The sequence below is a fragment of the Cydia splendana genome, chromosome Z (assembly GCF_910591565.1).
Source record: "Cydia splendana chromosome Z, ilCydSple1.2, whole genome shotgun sequence".
Lineage (NCBI taxonomy): Eukaryota > Metazoa > Arthropoda > Insecta > Lepidoptera > Tortricidae > Cydia > Cydia splendana.
In genome coordinates, this window is record NC_085987.1 from 14,627,972 (window position 1) to 14,641,591 (window position 13,620).

Genomic DNA, 13,620 nt, shown 5'->3' on the forward strand with positions numbered 1-13,620 from the left:
TAGACATCCACCATAACTGACATGACGAAGAACCTTTACTGCCAAAAATTTTGAAAAAGTATTAATAATATATTCCCATAATATGCTTAAGTAAGTTGTTAAGTCAAATATACTACTACATACTATTCAATTTTATTCGTATTTAAAGTTGAATGGAAATAAACAAATAGATACCTAACTAACGTACAGCCTTAGTTGCTAAGGTATTTGGAATAGCACATTAGAAATACTAGGTACCAAATACTAAGTAGATACAAATACTTTATTCCGACAACTCGAAAATTTATTTGTAAACCTTACCAAATGACATGCCCGCAAAATGCCCGCTGGAGTGCGACGTATGCCCATAATAGATCTCAATTAATTCTTTTGCTGTCGAAATAAACAACAACGTATATTCTTCACATTAGGTATACATTCTTTTGTTTATTAATGGGTATTACCTTGCGACGATCTATCAAATGCCGCAATTGATCATAAATCGCATGTGATTTGTTGCAAGTTATTTAGCATACAACTTACCAGGCACGTGTTGGTCGTTGAAGGTGATAGCGACCGTGTGCAGCGCGGGCTTGCGCGGCGTGAACGCGGCCGCGTACCGCTGCGTCCCCAGCGCGCGCACCGAGCTGCCCACCAACGCGCCGTCCGCGTCGCGGACCTCTAACTCCAGGTGCCCCGGCCCGGCGCCCGCGCAGTCCACTTCAATACAAGATAAACCTTCATACTATGCATGATACCTACTCTTGCTGATAGTTACCAGCTTTTGTTAAAGATACATTTTTATAACTTTAGAATCGATTATTGCCAAAAAATTCAACTACCTACCTATTCCACAAAAGTTTTAAATAACACCTTTAGATATTTAAAAAATGATGTATCGAAGACAGCATACAGACGGTTCCTGATCGTTTATATACGAGTATTGAACCAAATTGGCAACGCAATTCCTATCCGGAGCATAACTGACAGCTGACAGATAGATGGATAGATAAAAACTTTATTCCAAAACATTATCGTGACAAAAAAATTGAACTTATGATAAGAATAAAACTAAAACTTATGTCTAAACTAATACTAAACTAATTACTAACTACATACTAGGATTTTTCGCGAAAAGGCGCCGCCTCAGCATGTGCTGCAGCATTGCTGCCACAGCGCTGGTATTCTGCCGGAACCTAGCTATGCGCGCTAGATAATTATTACGGAGATATTTTATTTTAATATATAAACCAACTCCATTATTTACCTACGCTGTAGGTATATTAAATTACTGATTGTTGGCGACTGGCTGGCGTGCTACCTCTTTTGTAAATACATATTATTTGTAAAACTACGAGGGGGAATCAAAAAGAAATTAGAAACGCTATGATATCATGGAATTACAGGTATCCTGTTATTTTTTACTTTTAGACAACCTCTTTATTAGTTTTTCTGCATATTCAGTATTAAAAAATCTGGCATCTTCGTCCATAAAAAAAAAGAATCACAATTATAGGTACTAATTTTCCTTTTTTTTTTAGTTTATCGCTAGTACAGCCAATTTATAGGACATTTTTAAGAATCAAAGAATGTGAAGTAATTGCAAAAGACATACTCTTGATTACGCAATACGCAACTCTTTAATTCAAGCACAAGATTCTGCGCAGCATTCTTGGGAAACTGCATGGTCTGAGGCCCAAAATCATCTTAAAATTAGGTATTTTATTTAATTGCGTTTTTCATAAAAAGATTCTTCTGATTTTTATTGAACAATGTTTGATAGGCCTTATTTTGTATTTTCATATTTATTTTTGTGGTATGTTTCCATAATTTTTTCTGAATTGAACAAATAAATGTGTGAAGACCTAAAATTACTACCTTTAACATTGAAAGGACATCCTAGCCTGAAAATTAAAATTTACAAGCATATTATTGAATACTAATTCATTCTTAAAAACCCAAGTTTTAATTTAAGTACCAATTTTTATGACTTCTTCACCAAAAAATTTGAGAAAATCGTTCCTGAATGATCACAAAAACTTGCCTGAATTTACTGATACTAAGACATCACCTACCCTACTGTCATTGTTTATCGATAACATAAAAAGTAATTAATTTATTTATACAATTTATTACCAAAAAGTGATGTATCATGACCAATAATCAAAACGTATCATTATGTGTTTAGCTGATATCAATTCTAAAGACTTTTTGATGTACCCTCGTATATACTTTTTGATTCTTATTCAGTCTGCCTGTCACCGCGATAATAATACCTATAACTTTGTGCTGTATTTTTTTTATTAAAATAATTAATATACAATACCCACGTGTTTGCATCATCTCATCATACAGTCCACCCATTAGCTATCACTGATATTGCCTGCAGACGTGCAATTTACTTATAGTTACATATTTCAATTTACTAATAATTAAGGTTTAAATTATTAATTAAATTATATTCTCAAAACAATAACTATTGGTAAGTACGTATGTAAGTTGTATAAGTAATTGAGTAGGTACCTATGTAAATGAACATTTAATTCATTGGATTAAAATCACCAATCATTTAATAATATAATTATAAAATTACTTATATTAATTAGTTTATTTACTCAAAACAGTTTCTCTAATAAATATGAAGATGTTAGGGATTATGGGTAGATTTAACCAAACGGATGAAAAGTAATTATAATTGTGAACCCCTAGCTCAAAACTGCCCTTGCGCTGCGAATGTAAGTAGGTATGGATCACAAATCTGTCAATGTGTGGCGGAAATTAGGCACAGATGTGTCTGCGAGCTGATCTCCGGCAGATAAATGTGAGCCTAATTTCCGACATCTGCCGGCGGATAGATTCGATCGAAACATCCTGTACTTATATCCCAAGCAATTAATTAGTTAGCAATTCGTTAAACTGTACAAGCAAATAGTTTTGCTCAATTAAGTACCTACCTATTTGCATTAATATAATATATCGATAGGTAACGAAGTCTGCAAGGCTATTTTGCATGCAAGTATTAGCATAGCGCGGAAATTGAACCAGCGGTTTCACTTCACCCTCGCGAAATCACGACATTCGCGACGCTGCAGATGCAGAGAATAACCACATTGTTTAAAATGGAAGGAAAACCTTACGGAGCAGCGTAAACTTAATAAAATCGAAAACATTAACGACTGACTTTAGCACTGACTCCATATACTGTTTACGCAACAACAAGAAGTTTTGCGTTACAATAAAAGTGTAGTGATTTTATGCCAATCGAGTGGCCCAGCATTTTAATAGAAATAACTAGAGGCTAAGTACCTACATGTACAAATATATTTACAGCTTAACTAAATACTTACGCTCCGCGTCAGAAAATAAAAAAAATGGTGAACCATATTTATTTATAACTACTAAGATTAGTCAATTTAGATTACTAAGTAGGTAATATTTATTTATATTGACTTACATTGTATTGACTTTCTAGCAAGTGTTATCCAAACATTCTGTATATTACGGAAATTATTAAAAATGTAAACGCCTTACACCTCAGGTGACCGGAGGGCTGGCAGCTACCTCGGCCAGAGGATAAGCCTGGCCATCCAAAAAGGTAACGCTTCCAGCCTTCTGGGCACCATAACGCATTAATGCGACCTGGGGAGCATTTTTTATTTATAAGTTTATTTTAAGATTGATTATAGTTTAGTTTTAATTTTAATGGTTAGTTTATTTAAGTATTTTGTTTGTCATTTAAGTTATAATTATATATATTTTATTTACAAACTCTAGTCACTAAAATCCTACATCTTCGATGTTATAATTCTATTTAGGTAGCTCTCGTTAATAACATAATAACAATATCTGGGAGACCGAGCTTTGCTCGTAAAACATACACCTCAAAAATGTGCGTTTTCCCAGAGATAAGACCTAGCTAGATCGATTTTTCGGCCCCGAAAACCCCTACATAGCAAATTTCATCGAAATCGTTAGAGCCGTTTCCGAGATCTCCGATATATATATATAAATAAATATATATACAAGAATTGCTCGTTTAAAGGTATAAGATTATTTTGGCCATATCTACATATCTTATTTCACAAAAATCTTCTAAGATTATATTACTACAGGCGATTAGAAACCACTGAACATTATGAAAAGCATTATACCTACAGTAAAATCACAATGAATGATAATATTGAATCAAATATTAGAGAAACTGTTTTGTTAAAGATACAATTGCAAAGCGATCCCTTTTCCAAGGATGGCAGAATAATAGAGCACTCAAGATAACGTTTCAAAGAAAATATCAACAACAAACAGGAGATATATATTTTTACCGTCTATTCACTGCCTTATTATTTTGAATTATTGGAATGTTTGTTTTAATATGGAACAATAAAGCTTTGATTGCTCAGGTGCGACCAGCAGCGCGACACAGATTTTTATTAAGTAAGTAGGGACAGGAAAAAAAGGAAAAAACGATCCCTGTTAATTTTTGTCGCCTGTCTGTGTAACGTAACGATGATTATGGTATACAGGATGGCTCACGAGACATATATATAAGTAAAACAATTTTTCTTATTTAAAGTTAAAGGTTTGTCTTTACAATCACGGTTACCCTTCAACACCGAAAGCCTCTTTAAAGAAAGGACGGTTAGCACGAGAAATTTCGAACATTGACCCACCTGTTCCTATCTCTATCGCACTTGCACAATTATATTCATTATTATGGAAGGGATAGCAATATAATTACCTACGCGCAAAGAGAATAGATAGTATAGAGGGGTCCTGTCATAGTAAATTTTCTAGTCACAGTAAATTTACTGCCATCTATCGACACACGACTAAAACTCAAATGTAAACGTATAAATTATCAAAAAAATGTATATATGTATATTGCTAAATGATTTTTTTATTTTTATATCATTTTGACCCATGTTCATTCACTGATATTTATGTGTTAAAATTGTTAAATATGAAACGGTGTCGTCACGCCATCTAGCCGAGCATAGGCCAAAGGTGTGTGCGCCATCTATCCGAGAATGACTTTTTCTTGATTTCCGAGGCACGTTTTTTCCTTAGACTTTATTCATCTTATACGAAGTTACATGTGTCCTTGCTACGCGTGTGCGAAATATGTGCGAAACTTCTCGCGCTAAGCGTCCTTTCTTAACACATTCACTGCCCCCGACGCACATGTGCGTCCACCGTCATACAAGTTGGTTCCTAGGCCACGCCCCCTGGCAGTGAATGCGTTAAACCATTGTGACAGCAAAAGTTGACGGGTCACGACGCCAAACCGTGTATACGTGTATCGATATTTAATTATCATAATAACTATTAATGGACAATAGAGAATAGAATAACACATATTAGTAGATAGGTACGGTTGTAAATTGTAACGTTGGAGACATAACATTTTTATTTACCTACCTATAAACTCTATTAATCTATCGACTGTTCCACTGATTGTTGGTTGTACTTGAATTTCTCGAGCTCCTCTATTGTTTTCCCTTTCAATTGGTCTGTAACAAAATATCGTTATGTACTAAATAAGTTATTCATTTAGGACCTTTTTAATAAAGTTACTACAAGACGACTAAGGGCCACTTGCAACATCCCATTAACCCTGGGTTAACCGGTTAAACCGTTAACCCAATGTTAATTTGTACTGTAACTATGGTAACTCCAGGTTTCACCGGTTAACCCGGGTTAGTGGGATGGTGCAAGTGGCCCTAAAAGTAAAATGTTAAATGGTTGTTAAGTATTTTATAGTATACGAGTACAGTCGACGACGTCAAAGACATGATTACACTTTATGCCTTATTTATTTATTACAAAGGAGTAAGGTGCAAAAGTGTAAACATATTTATGACGTCGACTGTACATGATGATGATTTTTGATAAAAACTATCCTATGTCCTTCCTCGGGCCTCAAAACTATCTCCATACCATATTTCATCTATTTCGGTTTAGCGGTTTAAGCGTCAATTGATGGAGAACTGTACCTAACTTTAGACAGACAGTTACTTTATATCAAATAATATTTTATGTTGTACTATTTGAAGTTCGTTCGTTTCTTAAAAAAGTTAAAATCAAAATTTTAAGTTCTATTTTGTTTGGATGAATTATATTTAGTTAGATAAGATTTCTGGGCATGTCTATGTTCTATAGTCCGTTTTTTAGCATTAGATAAAAGGTAAACAATCTTGACGTGTCTTTTTTATTGAAAAACACTTTTGAAAAATAAGTCACGGCAAATAAGTAATAATTATGAATCATATACGATTATTTACATTATTTTGCTTTCATAAGTAATAGTTACTGATTATTAAAAAACCGGACAAGTGCGAGTCGGACTCGCTCACCGAGGGTTCCGTACTTTTTAGTATTTGTTGTTATAGCGGCAACAGAAATACATCATCTGTGAAAATTTCAACTGCCTAGCTATCACGGTTCACGAGATACAGCCTGGTGACAGACGGACGGACGGACGGACGGACGGACGGACGGACAGCGGAGTCTTAGTAACAGGGTCCCGTTTTTGCCCTTTGGGTACGGAACCCTAAAAAGCGTTATTCAATTAAAAGACACGTCAAGATCGCGTAGTCTTTTTCTAATCCCAAAAAAACGAACTATGGCTTGTAGTATGGAAATAATGAACGCGGACTAGTTAGAATTGTTAGAAATTACTACGGATTTACTAATAAGTATTTAGCGAAACAACAGTAAAAGTACAAGTGCCCATTAACGTCTAATACCAGTTATGTCTTTATGTAGGTAATAAGAAAATGTTACACTGAAGCAAATTGGTTTTCAAAATGTTGTTTCTTCGGTATTTCTCTATAATTATTAATATTATTATGATATAAAGCCTACGTGTTAAGTATGTCGTTACATTGTTACAATCCTTTTGATTAAATGTGGCTTTCCACTAAAGAAGAGTCCTTATGCTTCATGTGCATAAGGACCCTTCTCTAATGGAAAGCCACAAATTATGCAAGTGATTATAATATGATTTAACTCATTTAACTAATCTAAGGTGCAGGGGGACAATTTCGACTGAGGGAAAATTTCAAGTAATCGAAATATCTTCCATGTTTTACATTATTAACTAAAGTGCGAGAAAAAGATGTTTTTCGCTATCTGGACATATATGGCACTCTAGTTAATAATGTAAAACACGGAAGATATTTTGATTAGTTTAAATTTCCCCGCAGTCGACATTGCCCCCCTGCACCTTACACAATTTACCGACCGAGGATACATATCTACCTATAGGTAATCTAACGATCCAATCACAATCTTAATTTTTAAGCATCTTACTGTTATTAAAGAACTGTAACACGCTACTTATACTAGCGTTAGTAGAGAAGGCACTGTTAATTAAGTATGAGGATCAACGCTCACCTGAAACGAGCGTGTGCCGCATCGGTTTCAGAGCGGGCCCCCCCGGTAGGGTCGCGGGGGGGCCTATTGGATAAAAAAGACTGCTGTTGTTGTTGTTTCTCTTCCACACTGCTGTAGGAAGAGTCGCGCGCGACGTACGTGCTCTCCCGTACTTCGCGCTTGAATTCCTGCTGCTGCAAGACGATTGTTACACGTTATTAGCGCCTATTAGCGCCATCATCATCATCAGACATCAGATTTTAGGGGGCAAATTTAAGAGGATACTTTAGTAGTTTTCCATAAAAACGTTCTCGATATTTTCCTCTCTGGATTTTGGCCTTAGATGAGTGATTTTTTATATGAGTTCAATATTACCAGTACCTATCTGTGTCTGTACGTTTTGCTTTATTGATATTATTGCTTTCGGTTACTTCTAATAGTGCTAAAAACGGCCAAATAAATGCGCCGTAAACAGACGCCTAGCATACAAAATCGGGAACAATAAACGCAAAAATCAAAACGGTGAAACACAGTCAACACAGATACTAATTTCTTTCTCATTCCGTTTCCAAAATTTCATTACGATTGATTAAGTTTTAGAGGAGGAAAATGTCGAGAACGAAACCTCGATTTCTGAGATTTTTACGCAGGATTTTTAGCCTAAAAAGCTACAGTTTTCTTCAGTTTGCTGCCTTTTCGCGCTAATTTTAGGAGCCGTCCCCGTCAGCGCGATGGAGATATTTACCTAAAAGTCTCAAATCTGAATAGGGGCTCAGCTAATATATCCTCTTAAAAGTCTTAAACATTACGTAGGTAGAAAGTTTTTAATATAGGAAAATTCAATTATCGTTGCTTTTCTCTTGTAGGCACTAGGGATCGCTCCAAGCTTTAAAAGCATGATATTTTAACAAATTAAAAACCTTTTTCGGTCCTACATTTTAAAGTATTTTCGTAACTTTCCACTGATCATCGTGTTTTTCTTCAAGTGTGTCTTTCCAAATAACCATCCCATTATGCTTACAAATATCGTAACTGGTGGATATTTTCTCCAAACAACTAAAAATAACTGATTTGCACGACCGAAGTGATCCCATAAGTGTTCCGTGAACAAAGTTTTGTACGGAACACTAAAAAGCAATGCTGACGGCATTTCCTGCTATAGCCGGTCAATTTATTTTAATATACATATTATTATTATTTCTGAACTATTTACTTACTTAAAACCGGTGCCTTATATATCATCAAATTCTATTTCGAAGGTTATAGTTATTTTTATAAAAATCTAAAGAAAAAATAAGACCAGTAAAATGACGCAAAAATTACATTACAAAAATCCACCCATTACCTACCCATTACAGACAGCTCTTTGGAACGTAATAAACTAATAAATGTTTTTTCAAGACAGGCAATGTTTATCTTGGTATTGTGGATAATGTTCAGCATTTATAGTAAGTAGGTACTTTATAAATCTCACTCACTCGAGACGTGTAGGAATCGGATTCGTCGTCGGCGAGTCGGTCGAGCTGCCTGTTGAACGAGCTGCGCGACATGTCACCGAATTTGTTCAGTTGCGTGTTGCGCTTGGTCTCGCGTTCCAGCGTACTCGGTCCGGCGTACCGCTCCGGTGGACCAGCCGGCTCCAGGCTGTTGAAAAAAACTTTTTATAAGTAAGTAATATACATGGTACAGTCAGCAGCAAAAGTTGCTAAGCGGGCGAGGTGTTCAAAATGATCTTGTCGCGACTTTATTATTAAGAGAATAAGAGCGTGTCAAGGTAATTTTGAACACCTCGCCCGCTTAGCAACTTCTGCTGCTGACTGTACCTGCCATCCTGCATCGCATGGTGAGCCATCGATTACATCCAAACTAAGTACCTACCTATTATATCGAACACAGTCTTTCAAGTGTGTAATTTTTTTTATTAAACCTATAAGAATATTCGTTCACTGCCTATAAGAGAACTACTTATGTTTATTCGCATATAACTACTATGTATTCCTTTTTGGAAAACAATTGAAAATGTAGCCTTAGTTCTTGCGTGGCTTTGACGTAGTTTTTTACTGGCTATAACTATGTATCCGCTTGACTAGAGTTGGTCGAGAAGCCACATATTTTTTGAGTCTTGACATTACTCGACTTTGGCAGAGCAAAAGTAAAATTCGTAAAAGTATCAAGATTTTGAAGAATGAGATGCCAATTGCTTGGTAGTTATGTTCGGGAGGTAGGTATAAACTACAATTCTGCATGTGAGTTGAGTCTGAGAGAGATGTTGTACATGAGGCAAATTCTTAGTCGAGTTATAATTAAAACACTTATTTTTAGATTTAATTTCTCCCTTACCTGTTAGCACTTAGCATTTGTCTGGTTTTCTCAAGGGAATCCCATGAATCTCTTCTTGTATTATACGATCTCCCTCCAGGGTCTCCCGCACCTAAAGGATATTTTTTTATATTAATGTTTTTTTAAATATTTCCGATGTAATTCTAAAAGAAGGTTAGATAGTTACCATTTCAGTGATGCTTAAAGCTTAAATAATGACTATTTTACTTTATTTCCTGTCATGTTTAGGGAAAAGCCCTATTACGAGTATATGCCTCGGCTGGAGTAGAAAATCGTGGATTCGTCTTCTTTGTCGGACGATGGGAAGCGAAAATCGAAACTCATCTACGAATTGCCCTTTCCCGGCCTCTGCATTAATGTAGTCATCTCAAGCGGTTCAGCAGTCAAGCAGGAAGGAAGGAGAAACAGATACACATACAGACAGAGTTAGGTACATTCGCATTTTAATGTTATACAGGGTGTCCCTAGCCATTGGACAAATCCGAAATGTACATATGCACTAGGGTATTTAGAACCAGTATACAAAGTATCATAACAATCGGTGTTACGATGGAATTAACAAATTACGATTTTTTTACTTTGGAGCAACCTGTATGTGTAAGTAGCTCCTGAGGTAATATATAGTAAGAAACCTTCTTCGACCGTTTTGATTATCTTTTTTATTTATGACATTAATAAGATTCTGACTTTTGACAAATGTCATCATTGCCGCACATTTTCAAACAAATTGTCAAAAGCACTGCCAATGATTAATACAGTATGTTTCTTTTTGTTGTCGATTATTGGAAATAACTTTTGTTTGAATTTTTTTTTTATCGTTTGTTCTAATTAAAAAAATATTACAATTAGAGCATTTCTGAGAAGTAACCCTACGTGGGATTTCAGGGTTTGTCCAATGGCTAAGGTCACCCTGTATATGTAGTAGGGATTCGACCGATCCTACCCTATGTCAAATAAATATCTACATGTATGGAAATAAAACGCAACGGAAAACTGCAAGGACTTATAGCTGGGTAATTGAAATTAGAGTTCTAAAGCGATTTGAAATTAAAGATAAACATAGTAAGGTAAACGTACTGGTGCTCGACACGGTCGGTCCCAGTACATGTCATCTTGGAACTCAAGTGACAGCAAGGTGTCATCTATTGAGCATTAGTATGTCGAGCATGACGTACTAGACGTTTACCTTATGTAACTTAATATATTTGACTTTGTTATTTTTCTTGTAGGTATACCGTTATTGACATTACCTTCTATTCTTTCCACTCACATATTTGCAATGTATTGTCTTCGTCTTCTTATTTTGTTATTTGATGTTTATTAATTATTTCTTTTGACGATCATAATATGTATTCTTGTAAATTGACATACTTTAACAATTTATAATGTAATGCTATATTATGTAAATAAATCTAATCGAATCTATAATTATAATAATCCACATAAGTAAAATGAAAATAATTAAAGTTATAAATATTTATTCGTACTTTTATATTAATATAGGTATATTTCAATAAGACTAGCGTACACGAATAAACAATGTTTGCAAAATAAAAGTCTCAATGCCCCAAAGATCAGTTATGGAATTTATGGAAATTGTATGTGGTTTAGAGCTCATGAATAGTTAGTAGCTTCAGTGTACCGAGTTGAATTTGATTGTAAACATGAATGGACCTAGACAACGAGCCGTTCCTGACGTTCCGAATGCAGCGCAGTTGCGGCCGTGGTCAGTTAGTTAATTTTGCGAGCTGACCGCAACACCCTTATGTCACTTAACCAAGTTTGGTAACCAGTAGTGTTATGCCTGTAAAGCCCCCTCCAGACTATGCGCGTGAATCGCGGGTGAAGCCGCGAACGCGAGTGTGGAGTCGATTTCGCTGTCTGCGAAAATCGACTCCACACTTGCGTTCGCGGCTTCGCCCGCGATTCACGCGCATAGTCTGGAGGGGGCTTTACGCTGGACAGCGTAGCTTTAACGGCAACTTTAAAGGTTACATTATCAAACAAGAACCCTTTATGTTTTCCTTGAGCCTCAATGTCCATCGGCCTATAATGTTGTCTGTAGAAAATTATACGCTTAAAAATATTTCTTTATACAGATAGAGAGGCAAATTTCGATTTTCGCGGTAAACCTCTGATATGCTGTTACTCATTATTTATTTTGTATATTTTCATTTACCAAAACCGACATTAATGGATCGAATGAAAATATGTCTACGTGCACATCGAAATGGCTAAAATAAAGTACCACCACATAGTATAATAGAGGTGTATATATAATACATACTTGGGCTGCCTAGTCTTCTCGCGCGGTCAGCATCCAGCGAGGAAAAAGGGCTGCTCTGATCCAGGTTGTCTTGTGAGCCACTGTAGGAGCTATACATCTTGTAGTTGCTTCGCTTTTCCACCACACGTTTAGTGGTCGTCACTGGGCTATAATGCTCCGTTGGACTATTCACTCTGATATACAAAATATTATAAATTTAGTTATACATACAATATTTCAAAAAGATAAATTCCGCTACCACTGCTAATTTTATAATACTCTATCTATAGATTACGAAAAATAAGTCAATTTATATTAATGCATGCTACATTTATACCTAAATAGTGCGTCATAGTAGGTATAGGTAGGTATACATAGTCAAAGGCTCAATCTAAGTATGACCATAGTTCTTTCGTCTGTCAAATTGGGTCTAGAAAACGGCCTGCGTCACGAGAATAATCCTTTAGACACTAGTCTTAAATTAATCTACATCATATATGTAGGAGGTATAGGGGAATCTGCGTAATGCAGTATCCAATATTAATTACTTACAAAACATCGTACCTGTTAATCGGACTGGAAGTGCGGTTAAGCGGACTGTCCTTCCTCACCAGCGGACTCGCCGTGCGCCCGACGGGGCTGGTGGCCCGGTAAGGGCTCGTGGCTCGATACGGACTAGTCGACCTGTTCACATCAAGTCGAGATCCATTTCCAAGGTGCTTCGTTGTTATTGGGCTCGTTGTTCTATTTTTCGGACTTTCCGTTTCATACCTAGTGCTGTCTTTTCTCATATTTCTAGATGTTGAGTATGCAGAATCTACTACATCGTAGCTTTTTTCTTTAAGGTCCGGGCTAAAGGAAGCCTTGTAGTAGTCTGTCGAATCGCGTCTTTCTTCACGACGATCAAATGAACTGTTGTGTTTCGCTGTGTTTTTTTCGTAGAAGTTATAATTGTTGAGAGGGCTTTCTGATCTTATTCTGGAAACTAATATAAGAAGGAAGGTAATAGATATCGCATTTCACTATCAACACTTTCTTTGAACACGTATCATTACCTGGGCTCGAGATCCTTGCGTAGGAAGGACTCGCACTATCCCTTGGCTTCTTAGAACGTGAACCCACTCGGAACATGTGCGGAGAGCCGTGGACGTCGTAGCCGTTAAAGTAAATATATAGCTGCAACAGGTTTATCAATATTAATTAAACAATAAAGTTTACGAGCTTTGATTTGGAACCAACATTGAATAATTTTACAAAATCGTATCGTGATCAAGTTCAAGAGAAATGCTTGTGACCTGCATGCCTCTAAAGTGCTGTACTAACAAGTACACCACGACTAGGTACTTACGTCTAGTAAAATGACAGCTATAATTCATTCCAGAGTTTAATGATACTCTAGAAGATCACGTAATCAGAGATTCTAAACCTTTTCTGTGAAGTTCTATAGAAAAGTCAGTAAACAACTTCGATTTGGATACAACGTGGTCGTGGACGAATACAAAAGAAAATTGTAGACAGTGAAAGTGATGTCACCCTGACTTCGGGCGTCGTTGACCTAAGCCGCTTTAGCCAACGTGCCAATAGCAAAGCAATATGAGTTTTCTAACACAAAGGTGGGTGAATTGCAGAAAATATGTACCTTTTAGCGTATTTAGTCTCCC

The 13,620-nt window shown here is 36.1% G+C and overlaps 1 protein-coding gene across 3 annotated transcripts in view; it reads right to left on the reverse strand.

Annotated features, from left to right (window-relative positions):
• LOC134804415 (filamin-A) overlaps nucleotides 1-13,620 on the reverse strand; it is a 142,526-nt gene that overhangs the window by 84,709 nt on the left and 44,197 nt on the right. Inside the window, exons 13-20 of one of the 3 annotated variants that reach the window (XM_063777448.1) lie at nucleotides 13,015-13,135; nucleotides 12,524-12,944; nucleotides 11,981-12,153; nucleotides 9,694-9,784; nucleotides 8,832-8,997; nucleotides 7,375-7,541; nucleotides 5,398-5,489; nucleotides 523-699 (exon numbers count right to left, since the gene is read on the reverse strand). In XM_063777448.1, the coding sequence (XP_063633518.1) occupies nucleotides 523-699; nucleotides 5,398-5,489; nucleotides 7,375-7,541; nucleotides 8,832-8,997; nucleotides 9,694-9,784; nucleotides 11,981-12,153; nucleotides 12,524-12,944; nucleotides 13,015-13,135 (1,408 nt within the window). Of the gene's footprint in view, nucleotides 1-522; nucleotides 700-5,397; nucleotides 5,490-7,374; nucleotides 7,545-8,831; nucleotides 8,998-9,693; nucleotides 9,785-11,980; nucleotides 12,154-12,523; nucleotides 12,945-13,014; nucleotides 13,136-13,620 lie in introns of all 3 variants that reach the window. The other 2 variants (XM_063777447.1, XM_063777449.1) reach the window with 2 other exon arrangements.